Here is a 22,658-nt window from a genome sequence, read left to right on the forward strand (position 1 = left end):
CTGTGTTTGCTAGGCCCCTGCATAGTCTCACAAGAGACAGCTATCTTTGGGTCCTTTCAGCAAAATCTTGCTAGTGTATGCAATGGTGTCAGCGTTTAGAAGCTGCTTATGGGATGGATCCCTGGATATGGCAGTCTCTAGGTGGTCCATCCTTTCATCACAGCTCCAAACTTTGTCTCTGTAACTCCTTCCATGGGTGTTTTGTTCCCAATTCTAAGAAGGGGCACAGTGTCCACATTTTGGTCTTCATTCTTCTTGAGTTTCATGCGTTTAGCAAATTGTATCTTATATCTTGGGTATCCTAAGTTTTGGGCTAATATCCACTTATCAGTGAATACATATTGTGTGAGTTCCTTTGTGATTGTGTTACCTCACTCAAGATGATGCCCTCCAGGTCCATCCATTTGGCTAGGAATTTTATAAATTCATTCTTTTTAATAGCTGAGTAGTACTCCATTGTGTAAATGTACCATAATTTCTGTATCCATTCCTCTGTTGAGGGACATCTGGGTTCTTTCCAGCTTCTGGCTATTATAAATAGGGCTGCTATGAACATAGTGGAGCATGTGTCTTTCTTACCGGTTGGGACATCTTCTGGATATATGCCCAGAAGAGGTATTGCTGGATCCTCCGGTAGTACTATGTCCAATTTTCTGAGGAACCGCCAGACTGATTTCCAGAGTGGTTGTACGAATGTCCAGAATTATTAAGTTTTCTTCTTTTTAACATGTGTATACAACATAGTTGAGTGTGTGTGAGCACATGTGTCTTTGTATTTGTTCATTTGCTTATGAAGGTATAAATTTTATGTTGGGTATCTTCTTTAATCATTCACCACTTTATTGAGGCAAGGCCTTTCCCTGAGCCAAGAGCTCTTTAATATGGCTCATGTAGCTAGCCAATTTTCCCCAGGAATGTTTAATCTTTGCTTCCTTAGTATTGTAGTTTCAGGTTGCCACCATTCAAGTATGGCTTTTAGGAGGGTCTTGAGATTAAAAAACTGTATGTTCATGCTTGCACAGCAAGTACCATATCCGCTGAGCTATCTTGTCAGTCAACATTGAAGGTATCAAGACAGATGTCGGTGAAAAGACAGACTAATTAGCAAGTTACACTAAGAAACATGATATCATTCCACAGAAGATGGACAGATCTCCAGTCAGTCATAGTGATAGTGATTTCTGTAATTCCAGCACTAGGAAGATGAAGACAGGAGAATAAAAATGAGGAAGACTATTCAATACCGCAAATAAAACAACATATCTGCCATCAATTAACAATTTTTATGTCCATTTTTCCCATGAAATTTGCAGTGCACTTCCAGGGAATTTGTATTGGTGGTGGAGTGAACTAAAAAGTCTAAAGAGATAAAAAAAAAAATTGACTGTATTGATGAACATGGCCACCTAGACCTCTGTTGTTCATGTACATGAAACTACGGAAAAACTAAGGTAAAAACACAAGGAGCACAGAGGAATTGTGCAAGCACATTTCCCCTATGGCAGGTGTGAAAAAATTAATTTTCTCATCTATCCTTCTCAGCCTGAGGGACAAGCTCCCTTGGGACTTTTATGACTAGAGCTCAGTCTTCTTAGAGTGCTTGCAGAATGTCAGGATGGTAGAGAGGTGTCGATAGATGAAGACTGTAAGCCAGACATACAGCATGAACTGTCACTTTAAATATTCCCAAACTTGTACAATTTCTGGACATGCTCCTGAAAAAAATGTTTTTAACAGTCAGTCAGGTAAGAGAGTGAATTAGGATTAAAATACACGAATCTTTAGTCTGTCTGTAACATTAGACACCAATGGCAGGGTTCAATCTGATTGCCTTTCTAGTGATGGACTCCTCACTCTGTATGAGGATCAGGAAGCTTCCTTGGCTTCTTTCGTTCATTGCATTGTACTTGATTCCTGTTTGGAGAATATTTAGTTTTCCAAATCTGAAAATTCTAAATATTGAAAGTGTGGTGTACAAGAATGAGTTCTGATTGTACAGAGAAGTCTAGTTAATAGTTTTCATTAGTCTGTAAATAATTTCCCTATATTTGTTTTAGTGCTATCATTTTAACTTCTGGCTCAGAGAATTATAAATATATTTTATAATGGGGCTAGGTTTTAAACATGTATTTCTGTTGTGTTTATAAACACATAGAAGAGGCATCACCATGAATTGTTTGAAAGCAACCCTTGACAGAATTACAGAAGTGGTAACCCCATTTCTCAGAATGTCTTCCAGCTATCAAATTTAGAATCCTCAAGATCCTTATTCGTGTTCCCCAGCTCATTAATTATTTTCTTCATCTGGTTATCTCTAAGGTTTGGGTGATTCCCCCTTTGTAGGACTCATACTAGTGTCAGCCTCTGTTCAACTCCACTGCAGATAAGGAGTTCCCTTGGTGGCTCCAAGCAGCATGGACCCTCCACACAGTTATTTTGATTCTTCCTTTTGTACAGTGAATCCAGGGCATCTTTAATAGAAAGGAACCAGAGGAAGCTACTTCTCAAAACTATGTCTGCTCTAATCAGTGTTATTTAGGAAGGTAATTCAAGTACTTTCCTAATATAGAAAAAAAGAGAAAAGAAGAGAAGAGAAGAGAAGAGAAGAGAAGAGAAGAGAAGAGAAGAGAAGAGAAGAGAAGAGAAGAGAAGACTTAAAAAGTCTTTTAGTAAACTGTGAAAGTGTAGTAAAATATTAAATGTTTTACAATTAATTTACTCATAATTACTTAAGAATTTTACCTTCATTGAGAGAAACACCATTATTTTAATTAATTATGGTCTTAAAAACAAAAGGATATATTTTTACAGAAAATGAGTTTTGAAAGAAAGGAATAGAGGGATTGTATTTGAAAAAAGAGGCAGACTAATACAGAAAACATATATTTAGATGATAGAAGAGCTGGACAATTTCAGCATCTGTGGAGAAAATTGAGATGAGGCAGACAGGCTTCTGGAATCTCAGAAGAGAACACAGCTACCACTGGCACAGTGATGGAGCTAGAAGAGAGGAGAGGAAAGTTCTTTAGTATCTGACAAGTGAGCTTATTTTAAGATAAGTGTAATAAGGGACCCAAGAAGCTAGACCACAAAAAAGACAGGATTTCAAGTTTGCTAAAGTGAGTACATATTCGTTGCTGCTGGTGAAATGAGGGAGGGACTGCAGAGGATACACAGGGAGAGCTTTTCTGTTCCAGGGTCTCTGGGATTGAAAAACACACCTCAAGACATCTAGAAAAACAGAAGCACAAAAGGCACAAGTCATAATGCAAGGTAAGTTAGATGGCAGAGCAACACAAGTCTCTAGCCCCAGCACTTGGGAGGCTGAAGTAGGAGAATTGTACTTATATGGAGACTATGTTCCAATAAACAAACAAACAAACAAACAAAGGAAGAAGTCTGGGGAAAAGGCCCCATCTGTTAAGTGCTTACTATCCAAGCAGAAAAAAACAGGTATAGATCCTTAACACTCAGCAATAAAGAATGGGTGTGGTAACCTGTGTTTGAGTACAGAGACCTGGGGAAATAGAGGCAGGAGAATTTCTGGAGCTCTCTGTCAAGTCAACCTAGGAGAAATGGTGACCTACACATTAAGTAGGATACTGTACCTCAATAAATAAATAAATAAATAAATAAATAAATAAATAAATAAATAAATAAATTTAGAAAGATATCTGATATCAGCCAATTGTTTCTACATGTGCTCACATACCTTTAGAAATTTAACTTGAAAATACTTAATAGATAATATTTTAGGGAACTTGAAGTGCAACATCAAATATAGTTCAGAAAAATAAATGCAAATATCGTCAGACTCTTTGGCTATTGTGATCATATGCTTCCATGGTATTTCCTAGGTTGTGAATAAGAAAAAAGGCTATATAAGAACATTTCTATTTTTTCTACATTTTACATAGACAAAGTATAGTTACTGCTATATTTAAAACATAGCTTTACTTTTCATTTTACACATTAAAAATTATTAATTATTCAGTTAGTTTGCAAGACAATGGATTTCCCTGTGGGATTTCTCAAACACACTTCATTTTCATTGACTTTGCTCCCTCTCCTGTCATCTCCCTATCTCCTTCTCTTATGTTGATCCCCTGGACTTCCTTTACATATTGTTCCACTGTTTTTCTTATTTCTTTCTAGAAATCTCTCCTTTTCCTAGTCACATTGTCCTCTTTCTAGTTTTGTGGTTTTAACCATGCTTACACCCTCTTGGATCTACATATTTAACTAGGACTGAATATAAGAACGAACATAGGGTATGTTCATTTCTGTGCCTTTGTTGCCTGCCTAACATCATAGAATTAGTTCCATGTATTTTTCTGCAAAGACATAATTTCATTTTAATTTACAGATGGATAAAATTTCATTGTGTATATGTACGAAGTTTTCATTCTTCCTTGCTACACAATGAGCATCGAGGCTGATTCATTTTCCTAACTATTGTGAATGCAGTAGGATTGAACATAGACATACAAGTATCACTGTAGCAGGATGTATAGTCCTTTGGGTTCATCCCAGGATCAGTATAGCTGGGTCATGTGGTGGTTCTACTTTTAATTTTTAGAGACACAACCAGCCTGATTTCCATGGAGGATGCACCACTATATGTTCCTCACCAGCATTTGTTGTCCTCTGCTTTCTTAATGAAGGCCATTAAGCCCGGAATGAGAGAAATGATAAAGTAAGCTAACTTGCATTTCTTTGGTAGCTCTGGAAACCAAACACTTTAAAATAACTTATTAGTCATTCATCTCTCTCTTTTTTGAGAAATGTCAATTTAGGTCTTTAGTCCATTTATTAATTACTAGAGTTTTCTGTGGTTAACATCTGCAATCAATTACATACTTTAGATATTAATCCTGTGCCTGAAGCATACCTAGAGAATATTTTTGCTAATTGTGCAGACTCTGTGGATAGCATCTTTGCTGTGCAGAATATTTTAATTTCAGGTAATCACATTGGCCAATAATTATGGTGCTATGTTTCTTTTCTTTAAAGGGCCAGTGGTTGGAATGAGACAATCAACTCATCCTCCTCTAGTTAGAATCTTTCAAGTGTATTTACCTCCCAGATGTCTACCTGGTAGACTATTTAAAAGCTACTCCATGATGGAGCCAACTTAAGCAATAGATAAGGCAAAGATAGGTTCAAAATGAAGATGGTCACACAAAGAAAGGATGGTGAGCTTGTGTTCTATTAAAAGTCACTAACTAAAAATGAAATGATTAAGGATAATGTAGTAAATTAGAAGATGTTTGATCACAAAAACACAACAGACATATATTTAACATTGTACTTTAACATAGTAATGGATAAATACCAGGAGAAATTGAGAAGGCATCATGAAAAATAATAACTACTTCTCAAAATATGTTGGTTATAAAAAGAAAATCTATGGCCAGAAGGACTGGTCAACATGCAGGGTAGTATTATATACTAATTGTCCTTTCTTATAGGTGATGTTCAATCAAACCTCAGTCACTGAATTTCTCCTCCTGGGAGTGACAGACATACAAGAATTAAACCCTATTCTCTTTGTGATTTTCTTCACCATCTACTTTGTTAATATAACAGGAAATGGAGCCATCCTGATGATTGTCATCTTGGACCCAAGACTTCACTCACCTATGTATTTCTTCCTGGGAAACCTAGCATTGTTAGATATCTCCTATTCTACTGTAACAGTGCCAAAGATGCTGCAAAACCTCCTCTCCACAAACAAAGCTATTTCCTTCTTGGGATGCATAACTCAGCTCCATTTCTTCCACTTTTTGGGTAGCACTGAGGCCATGCTGCTGCCAGTGATGGCATTTGACCGCTTCGTGGCTATCTGCAGACCACTTCACTATTCTGTCATCATGAATCACCAGCTCTGTATTCACATGACTGCTACTATCTGGATCATGGGCTTTTTCCATGCCTTACTTCACTCTGTAATGACATCTCGTTTGAGCTTCTGTGGTCTCAATCATGTCCATCATTTCTTCTGTGATATTAAGCCATTGCTGGATCTGGCCTGTGGAAACACTGAGCTCAACCTTTGGCTGCTCAATACAGTCACAGGCACCATTGCCCTCACTCCCTTTTTTCTGACATTTCTCTCCTATTTCTACATCATTACCTATCTTCTCCTCAAGACCCGTTCTTGCAGCATGCTCCACAAAGCACTGTCTACTTGTGCCTCTCACTTCATGGTTGTTGTTCTCTTCTATGCTCCTGTTCTCTTCACATACATCCGTCCTGCCTCAGGCAGCTCTCTGGATCAGGACAGAATCATTGCCATCATGTACAGTGTGGTCACCCCTGCTCTCAATCCACTCATCTACACCTTGAGAAACAAGGAAGTGAGGAGTGCATTGAATAGGAAGTTGAGAAGATGGCTCTGACCTGAAGAATCTAAAGAAGTCTGCTTCAGTGCAAATAACCAGGCAATGAAAAATTAAGATATATTTCTGAAATTAAGATATGTTCTTATGTATAATAAATGTACAAATATATTTCTGACCAAATTGAATATAATGTCAAATATATCTAAACATATTGATGTTTTAAAGCAAAGGAAGCTTAATTTGTGGCCCTCTAGCCATAGAATTTGTTCACTGAATTTGATTTTGGCATATCAGTTGATGACATTGACATGTAACTTACTGTAACATGTCATGTATGTACCTGGGTATAGAAAGTTGTGTATTCTACCCATGTCTAGTATATTGATCATCTTTCATCTTATATTGTTTGGATGAATTATTATTATGCTTGCTTATTTTGAAGTATTATTTTTTTACTTTTTTTTAAATTGGGTATTTATTTCATTTACATTTCCAATGCTATCCCAAAAGTCCCCCACTCGCTCCCCCACCCACTCCCCCACCAACCCACCCCCACTTCTTGGCCCTGTTGTTCCCCTGTACTGAGGCATATAAAGTTTGCATGACCAATGGGCCTCTCTTTCCACTGATGGCCGACTAGGCCATTTTCTGATTCATATGCAGCTAAAGACACGAGCTCCTGTGGGGTACTGGTCAGTTCATATTGTTGTTCCACCTATAGGATTCCAGATCCCTTTACCTTCTTAGGTACTTTCTCTAGCTCCTCCATTGGGGGCCCTGTGATCCATCCAATAGCTGACTGTGAGCATCCACATCTGTGTTTGCTAGGCCCCGGCATAATCTCACTAGAGACAGCTCTATCTGGGTCCTTTCAGCAAAATCTTGCTAGTGTATGCAATGGTGTCAGCGTTTGGAAGCTGATTATGGGATGGATCCCTGGATATGGCAGTCTCTAGATGGTCTATCCTTTCATCACAGCTCCAAACTTTGTCTCTGTAACTCTTTCCATGGGTATTTTGTTCCCAATTCTAAGAAGGGGCAAAGTGTCCACACTTTGGTCTATTTTGAAGAATTACTAAAACTATGGATTTTCAATTTGAAAGGTTAGTTGCAAATTATGAATGTGCTACTAAAAGTTTCAGTGATAAAACATTTATTTTAAGCCTAATTTTGATACTGTTAATATTGGTAGTGAGTGGATAAATATTTATTTGTAAAATTTTATTACTGATTATTATTATTTTTGAGACTAGGTCTCCTGTAACTCAGGCTGGCCTTGAATTCCTCGTGACTTGCTTCCAACTCTTAATTGTTGGGATTATAGATCTGTATGTACCACACCTGCCTGGAATCTCCAGACCTGGTAAGGATTGAGAGGAGACACATAGTAGGACCCTGGTGTGGCTTTATAGACTATCTCCAGACTGTCTAGCTCTCTAACTATACTAAAAGGCTGATAATGATTTCTAAAATGTCCTAAAGACTTTCTTGCTCTATCTGACAGTTAAAATCCTTTGGTTTAGGCCACTAATACCTGTAGTTTAACAGCGAAGGTGTGGGGTATTAAGTAAAGGATTCATTGCCAGAGACCTTTCCATTTTGTCCACGTGCCTCTTGCTTTTCAGGCTAGGGGAAAGTTTGAAGCAATAAACTTCTATAGAACCTAGACAAGAGGGTAACACTCATAGAATGAGAAACTTTCACATAAGCAAATATGCATAAACACATAAATTTACATACAGACTCATGCATGAACATTTATACATTTCCATTCACACAAGTTGGGACCAACTTCCATACATTTTGACAATTACATATTTATACACAATATCTACACTTACATATGCATTTGGGGCAAATGACCAATCAGCAGTGCAGAAAGAAATCGCTTGTTTTAGATGAAAAATGATCTCCAATCTTTACTGCAGACAGAAAGAAAAAGCTTCTGCCCTGTTAATGGTAAATGAATTAAACCCAAGTTCGTGAGTAGAAAGTTTTGACACTTTTAATAAGACTAAGCCTGCCTTGCTATTAAGAAAAGACCTATTCTGTCTCATGGTAAGCACAAGGCTGCCTGCTCCTTCTGCTCTCTGCACCTTCTTTTTTTTTTTTCTTTCTCTCGCCATTATGTATATTGCTTTCTTAGTTTGTTATGCTACCTCTAAGTTATTGCACTCTGTATTATCCTAATCTTGCTCTCTTCTCCTGTTCTGATGTCAAAATAATGCTCTTACTCTCGATGCCTTTTCTCACAATGTTATGCCTTTACTTCTAAGTTCTTCTTGAGTTCAGCTCTGTATGAAAAGTTCTTTTGTGGCCTGGCTAAAAATTTATCCTCAGTTCTGTCTAAAAATTTCTCCTCAGCTCAATTCTAACACTTCTCCTTTCCTCAGTATTTATACACCTTTCAGAATATATGATCACAAGGTAAAATGTTCATCACAAGTTCACACATGAAATCAAATCATAAATTGAATAAGAATTTTACAACAGAGAATGTTTACATGAATATCCATTAAGAGTATGTATCTGGCTAAACATGCATCACCTGCCACACCTTCAAAGATTGGTTGGGAGTTTAAAAAAAAACATAACAAAGTTATTAGTAAATTTTCTATAGATAAACCTAGTCAATATTTTGTGTTCTGTAGTAGCTCCTATAATAAATCATTATTTCCCTTTTATGAGCTTCAATTAATGGTTTTACAACCTCTTGGAATGTGCTCTGGGCAATAGAAAGTCTGTTTAGTATCTAGGTGTAATGATGGGGAGACTGACAGAATTCTCATTGCAGTTTTGATTATCAGAAAAGGACCTAATAGCAGTCTCACTATAAAAGAGCTTAATAAATAATGATATAATTTTAGAAATTCTTATTGGGTAATCATTAAGAATTAAGAAGTCATCTATTTGTTTATGTAGCATAACTAAGACTGTACAACTTCAATCTTCTGCCTGAACCTGGCAAAGGGTGCTAAGGTCCCCAAAGGACCCTCCACATCGCAGGACCTCTAGCACATCCAGGACCTCGGGATCACAGGTGAGTGGAACGCAACATCAGCTCCAAAGAATCCCAGAGGGTCTTGTGCCAGCAGAATCAGGGACACAGGAACCCCGCCAGACCAGAGGCTGGTACTCTTTCCAGTTGGGACCAGCCCCACCATCTTCCCTGTGACCCAGCAGAGGGCACCAAGGTTCCCAGAGGACTCTCCATGCTGCAAGACCCCTAGCACACCCAGGACCTAGGGATCACTGGAGAGCATGTGGGTGGCAGAAGCAACAGAGCTTCTTGGACAGGGTCCCTTCTGGCCTTCATTCTCACGCAGGAGGCAGAGCTGAGATCCAGACCCCTGGGCACCTTCCTTGCCAGAGGAGAGTCTGCCTACAGTGAGGGCTCTGACCCCAGGACTCAGTAGGTGGGTCAGGGCTCCAGACTGCTGGACACATTCCCTGCAAGAGGAAAGCTTGCCTGCAGAGACTGCTCTGACCACTGGGACTCAGGTGAGAGTTGGACTCCCAGGAGTGCTGACAGAGACTAACAGAATCACAGGAGGAACAAGCTCCTGAAAAAGACAGCTAGAACATTAACAACAGAGGTTACCAGATGGCAAAAGATAAACATAAGAATATCACTAACAGAAACCAAGAAGACTGGGCATCATCAGAACCCTATATGCCCACCACAGTGAGTACTGGATACGGCAACACACTCGAAAAGCAAGACTCGAATTTGAAATCATATCTTATGATGGTGGTAGAAGATTTTAAGAAGGGCATTAATAACTCACTTAAAGAAATACAGGAGAACACTGCTAAACAGGTAGAAGCCCTTAAAGAATTAGAGGAAAACACTGCTAAACAGGTAGAAGTCCTTAAAGAGGAAACACAAAAATCCTTTAAAGAATTACAGAAAAACACAACCAAACAGGTAATAGAATTGAACAAAACAATCCAAGATCTAAAAGTGGAAGTAGAAACCATAAAGAAAGCCCAAAGGAAGAAAACTCTGGAGATAGAAATCCTAGGAAAGAAATCTGGAACCATAGATACAAGCATCAGCAACAGAATACAAGAGATGGAAGAGAGAATATCAGGTGCAGAAGATTCCATAGAAAACATGGACACAATAATCAAAGAAAATGCAACATCCAATAATATCCTAACATCAAAACATCAAGGAAATTCAGGACACAATGAGAAGACCAAACTTAGGTATAGATAGGTATAGATGAGAATGAAGACTTTCAACTTAAAGGGCCGGTAAATATCTTCAACAAAATTATAGAAGAAAACTTCCCTAACCTAAAGAAAGAGATGCCCAAGAAGCCTACAGGACTACAAATACACTGGACCAGAAAAGAAATTCTTCCCGACACATAATAATCAGAACAAAAAATGCACTAAATAAAGATAGAATATTAAAAGCAGTAAGGGGAAAAGGTCAAGTAACGTATAAAGGCAGACTTATTAGAATTACACAAGAATTCTCACCAGAGAATATGCAAGCCAGAATATCCTTGACAGATGTTATATAGACACTAAGAGAACACAAATGCCAGCCCAGGCTACTATACCCAGCAAAACTCTCAACTACCATAGATGGAGAGACCAAGATATTCCACAACAAAACCAAATTCACACAATGTCGTTCCACGAATCCAGCCCTTCAAAGGATAATAAAGGGAAAACTCCAACACAAGGATGGAAATTTTGCCCTAGAAAAACCAAGAAAGTAATCCATCAGTTTATATATATATTATAATATAGTACCTTCTGTTTCTATTTTGTGGAATAGTTTGAGGAGAGTTGAAATTAGGTCTTCTTTGAAGGTCGGATAGAACTCTGCACTAAACCCATCTGGTCCTGGGCTTTTTTGTTTGTTTGTTTGGGAGACTATTGATGACTGCTTCTATTTCTTTAGGGGATATGGGACTGTTTAGATCGTTAATCTGATCCTGATTTAACTTTGTTACTTGGTATCTGTCTAGGAAGTTGTCCATTTCATCCATGTTTTCCAGTTTTGTCGAGTATAGCCTTTTGTAGTAGGATAGATTTTATTTATTAAAAAGAAAATTCATAGAAGTGTGATATTTGTTTTATTTAAATTGACCAGGTTGTGTGAGGGGTATTTATTTAATTGTTTATTTATTCCCTTATGTTTTTTGCAGGGTTACCAGATGAAGCTGGGTGCCTCCACTCACTGCTCTGGGATCTAATGTGCTCTGATTTTCTCATTTTCAGGAAAGCTAGCCATGATTTCTAATTTATGTACCATCAGGATTCCTGCTCGGTGGTGCATGGTGCACACCTACATACTGTGCACGGTGTAAGTTTTAAGTCTCCAAAGGTACTTGAAGACCTTGTTTAAAATGACCTTTAAAAAACGTTTGATTGATTCCTGTGAGTTTAACAATCTGCACCCAAATCCCCATTCACATCCTTCATATCTACCCTTTGCCCTCACAACCTACATACCAAACAACATACATACATACATACACACACTCAGACACACACACACACACACAAGCATATAAAACATCTCATCATGGAAGCTGTAGTATGGCACAGTGTGTCCCACAGCATATCCCTCTGTCCACATATCTTCACTTGCATGTTCATTGCAATGAGTAAGTGGTCTGGTTCCAGGTCTCTGGCTTCTGTGACACCATCAATATTGGATACTCACTGGGTCTCCTTCTCGTTATTCTGTTGCTGCCCTGTATATTGGAGATCTTGGACTCCTGGATCAACAGGACTGGCCCTTTAAGAAGTCCCAATGTTTGCACATGGTAAAGATTTTTGTGTGGGCCATTTCAGAGCTCTGGATCTTAGTCTGGGTGGTAGCTGAGCTGGTTAGTGCACCATCAGAGTAAGCTCTCCAGCACTCTTCTGCTTTGGCCACCCAATGACATCTGCAGGAAGCAGTGTCAATTCTCCTGCCATCATGCCCTCTGGGCCAGCTCAACCACACCCATAGTTGCAGCCAACTCCACTGTGCAGCCCAGTCAAGGCAGAGTACCATCTCTCCCAATTGATGAATCCTGCAAGGGGATGGCTCACACTTGTCCACTCAACCAGAGAGCCAGCTCTACTGTGCAGCACAGACAAGATACAGTACCAGCGCTTCTGAGTTCCTCAGTACATGAGGAGCAAGGCCAGTTCATCTTCCCTCTTAACCAAATAGAAAGCTCTCCCAACTGCTGCAGGTGAGGACAGTCAGACAGCAGACAACGTCCATGCTGTTCATGCCACCTCACAACAGAAGAGTGGAGTGACCATCTCTCCAATGCTCTTGCCCTTGGGACTGGATCACTCTGCCCTATCCACAGCTCTACTGTGCAGCTAAGGTGAACTGCAGGTCCTGCTCTCCCAAGTGTTTAAAGGTGGTGAGAGGGAGGAGGAAGAGGGCATCAGTTCCATACTCACCCCACCTCATGGCAGAAAAGTGGTAGGGCCATCTCTCCCTTTGTGATACTCACAGGACCACTCACCATAGTCCACACCCTCAGGGTCAACTCTGCTGCACTGTCCAGACAAGGTATAATATCCACTATCTCCAGTGTTGGAGCTGGTGAGGAGCTATTCCCTTTTCATAACCTCAATGGGCAGCTTTGAGAACTGCACCTGTGCCACCATACCAGTGGTGACAGGATCACTTCTCCCACATTCATTTCTTCAGGGCCAGTTCACCCGCACCACCACCACCAGGGCCAGCTAAACTGTGTTGCCTGAGCAAGGTTCAGGGCCTGCTCTCCAAACTTCAACTGTTGGTGAGACATAGAGTCATTTCTTAAAATCACTACAATCAGTGAGAGGCAGGGTCACTTCTGAACAGCTACTCGAAGTCAAAATGGTACCCTGCCACTGCCCTGACAATGGATATCCCCATGTTCTCTAGTGATAATATGGACCATGGACATTGATACCATCTACTGCTGCTGCTTTATCAAGGATCCAGTCATGCCAAGTAGTGTCAATGGCTCGCCTGTGCCAAGCACTTGAGTGCAGGTCTGTGGGTGCCAGGATGGCTCTACATTATGGTAGGCAGGGCTCTGTGTGTCTATGGCCCACCCATGCTGAAGGGCAGGTCTCTGGGCATCTTTCCCCATCCTCACCTGAGGCATGGCATAATGCAGATCTCTGTCTGTCTTCCTCCTCCCATGCTGCACCATCTGGATTTGATTTGATTTGACTTGATTTGATTTGATTTGATTTGATTTGATTTGATTTGATTTTTATTTATCCTAGGCATAAAAAAAATTTGGCCACCAAGCCAAGCATCAACCTAGGATGAACAAACTAACATTTGCTCTGCCCCTGACTCATATAAGAACCATACCACCAATAAGGTGTTTCTTTGCTCATTGCCACAGGAGTATACTGTCCTTTAAAAAGTAAGATATATGGATACTTTACGGAAGTTGTATTTGCTGAAAGCAAGAAACTGTGCTGCACAGCTCTCTTTGTTCTGTGAAGCTGATTACAGTATAAATTAAATTTAAGAATGAAAGGGCAATGGATGGTGTGGGGAAGGCTTTTAGGTTTTTGTTAAGATTTATTTATTTTATATGTATGAGTACATTGTAGCTGTACAGATTGTTGTGAGCCTTCATGTCATTGTTTGGAATTGAGGGTTTGTTTTTTTTTTTTTTTTTTTTGGACCTCTGCTCACTCTGGAAAACCCTGCTTATTCAGTCCCTGATCGCTCTGGCCCAAAGATATTTTTATTATTATAAATAAGTACACTGCAGCTGTCTTCAGACACACCAGAAGAGGGCGCCAGATCTCATTATGGGTGGTTCCCAGCCACCATATGGTTGCTGGCTTTTGAACTCAGGACTTTCAGAAGAGCAGTCAGTGTTCTTACCTGCTGAGCCTTCTCACCAACTCAGGGGTGAAGGCTTTTAACAGTAACAGGGAACAAGTGTATGTAGAGAGGTAATTTTACCTCATAAGTCATATGACATATATATACACATGAAAGCAGGTGAACGGTACTAGAAAAAGAGAGGGTTGGGAAGGATGTAAGCAAAGTGGGACAAAAATGAGGAGATACTATAATATAGAGGGGACGTTGCATTCAGGATGTATTGTGTGACGGAAAACTAAAGAAAATATAGTTGAAGAAAACACCAGATTATGAACAAAGCTCAGCTGTGCATAATTTAGCAGCATTAATATGTTGAAATGGCTATATTTCCCACAGAAATCCCATGTACAGAGTTTGTACTTACCTCATCAAAACCCCGGGAATATTTTTAGCAAATACAAAAGGAAGGAATTTTATATGGAGCTTGAAAAGATACCAAAAAGCCAAAAAGGAGAGCAAGAACAATGTTGAAGGTGTTACATTTGATCCAAACTACTCTATAGTGAAATTGTGACACAGATGTTTCTAGTACAAAAATGGAGACATAGACCAGTAAAATGGAGTGTATGCCACAGAAGTAAACCCAAACACCCAGAATTATTTGGTTTTTTTCTTTTTACACACGTGTATAGATGGCTGAATATGTACAGGCACATGCATCCTTATGTTTGCCCATTTGCCTGTGAAGGTTTAAAATTTATATTGGTTGTGTTATTCAATCCCTCTTCACATTATTGAGACAAGGCCTGTCCCTGAACCAGGAGTTCTTTGATATATCTGGTCTAGATAACCAACATTCCATAGGAATCTCCAGTCTTTGTCTTTTGAGTGCTGGCATTTCAGGTTGCCACCATTCAAGTATGACTTTAGGAGGGCCGTGGGTTAAAAACTATATTGCTCATGCTTACACAGCACGTCCCCTATCCATTGAGCTATCTTGCCAGCCAACATTGAGTGTATCAAGACAGATGTTCTAGAAAAGAGAGACCAATTAACAAGTGATCCTAAGGAAACATGATATCATTCCACAGAAGACAGAAAGATCTCCAACCAGTCATTGTGGTATATTTCTATAATTCCAGCACTGGGGAGATGAACAAATCAATACAATGTATCTGCCATTAGTTAAAAAAAAAAAAAACTTTTGTCTGGCCTGGAAAGATGGCTTAGCGGTTAAGAGCACTGACTGCTCTTCCAGAGGTCCTGAGTTCAATTCCCACCAACCACATGATGGCTCACAACCATCTGTAACGGGATTTGATGTCCTCACTGGTGTATCTGGAAACAGCTACAGTGTACTCAAACAAATAAAATAAATATACCTTTTAAAAAAAAAAACTTTTGTCTCCATTTTTCTCATTAAATGCATAGTGCATTTCCAGGGAATTTGTATAGGGGAGGGGTGAACTCAAAACTCTAAAGAAATAAAAGGAAACTGACTGTGTTGATATACATGGCCACCTAGAATTCTGTTGTTCATGTTCCAGACACTACAGAAAAAAACTAAGGTAAACACAAAGAGCACAGAGGAATTGTGCAAGCACATGTCCCCTATGGCAGGTGGGGAAAATTACCCTATTAATTTTCACATCTATCCTTCTCAGCCTGCGGGACAAGCTCCCTTGGGACTTTTATGTCTAGAGCTCAGTCTTCTTAAAGTGCTTGCAGAATTTCAGGATAGTAGAGAGGTGTCTACAGATGAAGTACAGCATGAAGGGTCACTTCAAATACTTCCCAACCTGAGCAATTTTTGGACATGCACCTGAAAAAAAAATGTTTTTACCATCAGCCAGGTAAGAGAGTGAATTTGGATTAAAATGTCCCATTCTTTAGTCTGTCTGTAACATTAAAGACCAATAGGCAGAGTTCAGGCTGGTTTCCTTTCTAGTGATGGACTCCTCAGTGTGTATCATGAAGCCTCTTTGGTGCCTGTATTTCATTGCTATGCATCAGCTAATTGCATTGTAATTATTTCCTTTTTGTAGAGTGTTTAGTTCTCCAAATGTGAAAGTTGTAAATATTAAAAGCACAGTGAAGAAGAATGAACTCTGGTTGACAGAGCAGTCTGCTTAATAGTTTTCTTTAATAAGTAAATGTTTTCCCCATATGTGTTTTGGTGCTATTATTTTGATTTCTGGCTCGGAGAATGATAAATATATTTTGCTATGGGGATAGATTTTAAACACGAATATCTGTTGTGTTTATAAACACATAGAATAGACATCACTATCAAAAAAGCCACCCTGAATTGTTTGAAAGCAACCCTACACCGTTGATAACCCCATTTCTTAGAATTTCTTCCAGCAATAAAGCTTAGAATCCCTCTGGATCCTTATACGTTTTCCCCAGTTAATTATTTTCTTCATCTAGTTATTTCTACGGCTGGAATTATTCCTCCTTTGTAGGAATCACACCAGTGTCAACCTCTGTTCAACTCCACTGCAGCAAAGGAGTTCTATTGGTGACTCGCAGCAACACTGGCTCTCCACACGCTGATTCTGATTCTTTGTTCATGTACAGAGTGAATCCAGGGCATCTTTACAAGAAAAGAACCAGAGGAAGCTACTTCTCATAAGGATGTCTGCTCTGATCACTGTTTCTTAGAGAGGTAATTCAGGTACTCTGCTAATATTGAGAAGAAAAAAAAACTTAAAAAGGCTGTTAGTAAACTTTGAAGGTGTAATCAAATATTAAATGTTTCACAATTGATTTATTCATAATTACTTAAGATTTTTACTTTCATTGAAAGGAACACTATTATTTTAATTATGCACTTAAAAAGAAAAGATACATTTTTATAGAAAATGAGTCTTGAAAGAAAGGAGTGGAGGCATTGTATTTGAAAAAATGACAAACTAAAACAGAGAACATGGTTTTTTGATGAGAGAAGAGCTGTACACTTCCAGAATCTGAGGAGGAAACTGATGAGGCAGACAAGCTTCTGGGATCAAAGAGGAGAACACAGCTCCCATTTGCACATTGATGGATCTGGAAGAGAAGAAAGGTCTTTAGTATGTGATGACTGAGCTCATTTTAAATTAAGTCTAAAAAGCAACCCAAGAAGCTAGACCACAGGAAAAGGCAGGAATTCAGGTATACTAAAATGTGTATTTGTCAGTTGCTGCTGGTAAAATGAGGGAGGGACTGCAGAGTTCAAACAGCAAGAGCTTTTCTGATTCAGGGTCTCTGGGATTGAAATAAAACACTTCAGGGCATCTAGGAAAACCAAAGCAAAAGAAAGCACAATGTATAATGAAAGAAGTAAGTTGTACAAGACAGAAACACAGGACGATAACCCAACACGTGGGAGGCTGAGGTAGGAGAATTGTGCTTAAATGAAGACCTTGTCCCAATAAACAAACAAACAAACAAACAAACAAAAGGAGACCTCTGGGAAAATGACCCCACCTGATAAGTGCTTACTACCAAGCAATAAGACCCAGGTTTAGACACTCAGCAATAAAGAATGGGTGAGATAATCTATGTTTGGAAACAGGGAACTGGGGAAGTTGAGGCAGAAGAATTTCTGGAGCTCTCTGTCAAGTCAGCCTAAGAGAATTTGTGACCTACAGATTCAATAGGATACTCTACCTCAAAAAATAAATGAAAAAATAAATAAGAATTAGGAAAACAACTGTTTTCACCCCATTTCCTCTACATGCATTCACATGCCATTAAAAATTTAACTTGGAAATACTTAATGAATTATATTTTAGGGAAATTGAATTATAACATCAAAGATACACAAATACTGTCAGATTATTTGGCTACTATGATACTCTACTTCCATGATGTTTCCTTCTATATAAGAACATTGAAATCACCATTCCAGACCTCAAGCTGTACTACAGAGCAGCTGTGATAAAAACTGCAAGGTATTGGTACAGTGAAAGGCAGGTAGATCACTGTAATAGAATTGAAGACCCAGAAATGAACCCACACACCTACAGTCACTTGATCTTTCAAAAAGGAGCTAAACACATCTAGTGGAAAAATGACAGCATTTTCAACAAATGTTGCTGGCTCAACTGGCGGTTAGCATGGAAAAGAATGCAAACGATCCATTCATATCTCCTTGTACAAAGCTCAAGTCCAAGTGCATCAAGGACCTCCACAAAAACCAGATACACTGAAACTAAGAGAAAAGAAAGTGGAGAAGAGCCTCGAGCACATGGGCACAGGGGAAATTTTCCTGAACAGAACACCAATAGTTTATGCTCTAAGATCAAGAATTGACAAATGGGACCTCATAAAATTGCAAAGCTTCTGTAAGGCAAAGGACCCTGTCCATAGGACAAAACGGCTACCAACAGATTGAGAAAAGATCTTTACCAAACTTCCATCTGAGAGCTAATATCCAATATATACAAAAAACTCAAGAAGGTAGACTCCAGAGAAACAAATAACCCTATTACAAAAGCTAAACAAAAAACAGAGCTAAACAAAAAAATTCTCAATTGAGGAATATCGAATGGCTGAGAAGCATCTAAAGAAATGTTCAACATCCTTAGTCATCAGGGAAATACAAATCAAAAGAACAGAGATTATACCTCACACCAGTCAGAATGGCTAAGATCAAAAACTCAGGTGACAGGAGATGCTGGCGAGGATGTGGAGAAAGAGGAACACTCCTCCATTGCTGGTGGGATTGCAAGCTGGTACAATCTGGAAATCAGTTTGGCAGTTCCTCAGAAAATTGGATATAGTACTTCCTGAGGACCCAGCAGTGCCACTCCTAGGCATATACTCAGAAGATGCTCCAACTTGTAATAAGGACACATGCTCCACTATGTTCACAGCAGTCTTATTTATAATAGTCAGAAGCTGGAAAGAATCTAGATGTCCCTCAACAGAGGAATGGATACAGAAAATGTGGTACATTTACACAATGAAGTACAACTCCGCTATTAAAAACAATGAATTCATGAAATTCTAGGGCAAATGGATGCATTTGGAGGATATCATCCTGAGTGAGGTAACCCAATCACCAAAGAACACACATGGTATGCACTCACTGATAAGCAAATATTAGCCCAAAAACTTAGAAGATCCAAGATACAATTTGCAAAACACATGAAAGTCAAAAAGAAGGAAGACCAAAGTGTGGATACTTCGTTACTTCTTAGAATGGGGAACAAAGTACCCACGGAAGGAGTTATGCAGACCAAGTGTGGAGCAGAGACTGCAGGAATGACCATTCAGAGATTGTCCCACCTAGGGTACATCCCATATATAATCACCAAACCCAGACACTATTGTGAATGCCAACAAGTGCCTACTGACAGGAGCCTGATAAAGCTGTCTCCTAAGAGTCTCTGCCAGTGGCAGACAAATACAGACACAGATGCTCACAGCCATTTATTGGAAGGATCACAGGGTCCCCAATGAAGGAGCTAGAGAAAGTATCCAAGGAACTGAAGAGGTTTGCAGCCCCATAGAAGGAACAGCAATATGAACTAACCAGTACTCCCAGAGCTCCCTGGGACTAAAGCACCAATCAAAGAGTACACATGGTGGAACTCATGGCTCCAATGCATATGGAGCAGAAGATGGCCTAGTCAGTCATCAATGGGAGGAAAGGCCTTTGGTCCTGTGAAGGTTCTATGCCCCAGTATAGGGAATGCCAGGGCCAGAAAGCAGGAATGGCTGGGTTGGTGAGCAGTGGGATGGGGGAGGGTTTTTGGATAGGAAACCCGGAAAGGGGATAACATTTGAAATGTAAATTAAGAAAATATCTAATAAAAAAAGAATATTTTTTCTACATTTTATGTAGACAAAGAATAGTTACTACAATATTAAAACATAGCTTTCCTTTTCATTTTATGCATTAAAATGTATTAATTTTGTTTTTTTAAGTTAGCTTGCAAGATAGTAGATTTGCACATGGGATTTTTCAAATACATTTTACTGGTTGATTTTGCGCCCCACTGCTGTCTTCTCCCTGTCGCCTTCTCTTATGTTGTTCCTGTGAATTTTCCTTCTACATTGTTCCACTGTCTTCCAAATTCCTTTATTCAAAGCTCTTTTTTCCCTAGTTACATTGTCCCCTTCATAGTTTTCTGTTCTTTGCCCATGCTTACACCCACTTGGTTCTTCATAGTTAACTAGGACTGAATATAAGAGAGATCATACAGCATTTGCCTTTCTGTGCCTCGGTTGCCTGTTTAACATCACAGTTTTAGTTCTATGTATTTTCCTACAAGTCCCTTATTTCATTTTACTTTCTAGATGGATAACATTTCATTGTGCACCTGTACCAAGTTTTCATTATTCATTGGTATTCATTGAACATCTAGTCTGATTCATTTTCCTGACTACTGTGAATGTAGCAGGAATGAACGTGGATATGCAAGTATCTCTGTAGTAGGATATAGAGTCTTTTGAGTTCATCCCAGACCTCAGTACTGAGTCATATAATTTTAATTTTAGAGAAACAAACAGCCTGGTTTCCATGGTGGCTGCATCACTTTACATTCCTCAACAGTATTTGTTGTCCTCTGCTTTCTTAATGAAGGCCACCATGTCCAGAGTGAGAGAAATGTCAAAGGAAGTTAACTTGCACTTCTTTGATAGCTAATGAAGTTGAACACTTGTAAACTATTTGTTAGTCATTCATTTCATTTTGAGAAATGTCTTTTTAGGTATTCGGTCCATTTATTGATTGGTAGAGTTTTCTGTGGTTAACTTGTGCAATCCATTACATACATTAGATAAAATTCTTTGCCTCAAGTATACCTAGAGAATATTTTTGCCCATTCTGTAGGCTCTGTGTATAGCATCTTTGCTGTGCAGAATATTTTAATTTCATGTAATCACATTGGCCAATTATTTTGGTGCTATTTTTTTTTTCTTTAAAGGGCCAGTGGTTGGAATGAGTCCATCTACCCTTATTCTCCTCTAGTTGGAATCTTTCAAGTCATTTTTCTTGCAGATGCCTGCTTGGCAGAGTACTAGAATCTGCTCCCTATTAGAACAACCTTAAGAGATGAGGTGAAGATAGGGTCAAAATGGAAATGACCACAGATCAAAAATATAGTGGGCTTGTGCTCTACTCAAAGTCAATAACTAAAAGGGAAATGATTATGGATACTGTAGTAAATTAGCAGATGTTTGATCACAACCCACAAGAGACATGTATTTAACATTGTTATTTAACATAATAAATGGGTAAATACCAGGAAAAGTTGAGAAGAGATCATGGAAAAACCTCTCAAAATATTTTGTTTATGAAAAGAAAATCTATGGCCAGAAGGACTGGTCAATATGCAGGGTAGTATTATATACTAATTGTCCTTTCTTATAGGTGATGTCCAATCAAACCTCGGTCACTGAATTTCTCCTTCTGGGAGTAACAGATATACAAGAACTAAACCCTATTCTCTTTGTGATTTTCTTCACCATCTACTTTGTCAATATAACTGGGAATGGAGCCATCCTGATGATCGTCATCTTGGACCCAAGACTCCACTCACCTATGTATTTCTTCCTGGGAAACCTAGCATGTCTAGATATCTGCTTCTCCACTGTGACACTGCCAAAGATGCTGCAAAACCTCCTCTCCACAAACAAAGCTATTTCCTTCTTGGGATGCATAACTCAGCTCCATTTCTTTCACTTCCTGGGTAGCACTGAGGCCATGCTGCTGCCAGTGATGGCATTTGACCGCTTCGTGGCTATCTGCAGACCACTTCACTATTCTGTCATCATGAATCACCAGCTATGTATTTACATGACTGTTACTATCTGGATCATGGGCTTTTTCCATGCCTTGCTTCACTCTGTAATGACATCTCATTTGAGCTTCTGTGGTCCCAATCATGTCCATCATTTTTTCTGTGATGTTAAGCCATTGCTGGATCTGGCCTGTGGAAACACTGAGCTCAACATTTGGCTACTCAATACAGTCACAGGCACCATTGCCCTCACTCCCTTTTTTCTGACATGTCTTTCCTATTTCTACATCATCACCTATCTTCTCCTCAAGACCCGTTCTTGCAGCATGCTCCACAAAGCACTGTCTACTTGTGCCTCTCATTTTATGGTTGTTTTTCTGTTCTATGCTCCTGTTCTTTTTATCTACATTAGTCCAACCTCAGGCAGCTCTCTGGATCAGGATAGAATCATTGCCATCATGTACAGTGTGATCACCCCTGCTCTCAATCCACTCATCTACACCCTGAGAAACAAGGAAGTGAGAAGTGCATTGAATAGGAAGTTGAGAAGATGGCTCTGACCTGAAGAAATATAATGAACTCTTCTGAGGAATAAATAACCAGCCAGTGGAAAAATTTAGAAACAGCTAGATTTGACAAATTTAATAATGTATGTTATAGAGAAAACTGGACAAAGAAAACTACATAGGAAAAGTATCTGGTGGTATGAAATGATGTTTTCTCAGATAACACAGTGGACACTTGAACGTGTATGACACTAGCCACAGA

General features: G+C 39.1%; 2 protein-coding genes and 1 non-coding gene across 3 annotated transcripts; 2 read left to right on the plus strand and 1 right to left on the minus strand.

Annotated features, from left to right (window-relative positions):
- Positions 1–5,474: 5,474 nt before the first annotated feature.
- Positions 5,475–6,401, plus strand: LOC110284260 (olfactory receptor 12D1-like). Its single transcript, XM_021149976.2, has one exon. It carries the CDS (start codon positions 5,475–5,477, stop codon positions 6,399–6,401), a length of 927 nt encoding a protein of 308 aa, XP_021005635.1.
- A 7,181-nt stretch (positions 6,402–13,582) lies between these two features.
- LOC115030264 (small nucleolar RNA SNORA48) lies at positions 13,583–13,725 on the minus strand. Its single transcript, XR_003835852.1, has one exon. It is a non-coding gene; the product is annotated as a small nucleolar RNA SNORA48 (small nucleolar RNA).
- Positions 13,726–21,523: 7,798 nt separating this feature from the next.
- LOC110287630 (olfactory receptor 12D1-like) lies at positions 21,524–22,450 on the plus strand. The gene has a single exon (XM_021154194.1). It carries the CDS (start codon positions 21,524–21,526, stop codon positions 22,448–22,450), a length of 927 nt encoding a protein of 308 aa, XP_021009853.1.
- The last annotated feature ends 208 nt before the right edge of the window (positions 22,451–22,658 follow it).

Source organism: Mus caroli, unplaced genomic scaffold (genome assembly GCF_978045245.1).
Source record: "Mus caroli unplaced genomic scaffold, Mus_caroli_1 scaffold_18, whole genome shotgun sequence".
Taxonomy (NCBI): Eukaryota; Metazoa; Chordata; class Mammalia; order Rodentia; family Muridae; genus Mus; species Mus caroli.

Coding starts and splice junctions, on each gene's coding strand:
- LOC110287630 (XM_021154194.1), top strand. CDS start 21,524: ATGTCCAATCAAACCTCGGTCACTGAATTTCTCCTTCTGGGAGTAACA.
- LOC110284260 (XM_021149976.2), top strand. CDS start 5,475: ATGTTCAATCAAACCTCAGTCACTGAATTTCTCCTCCTGGGAGTGACA.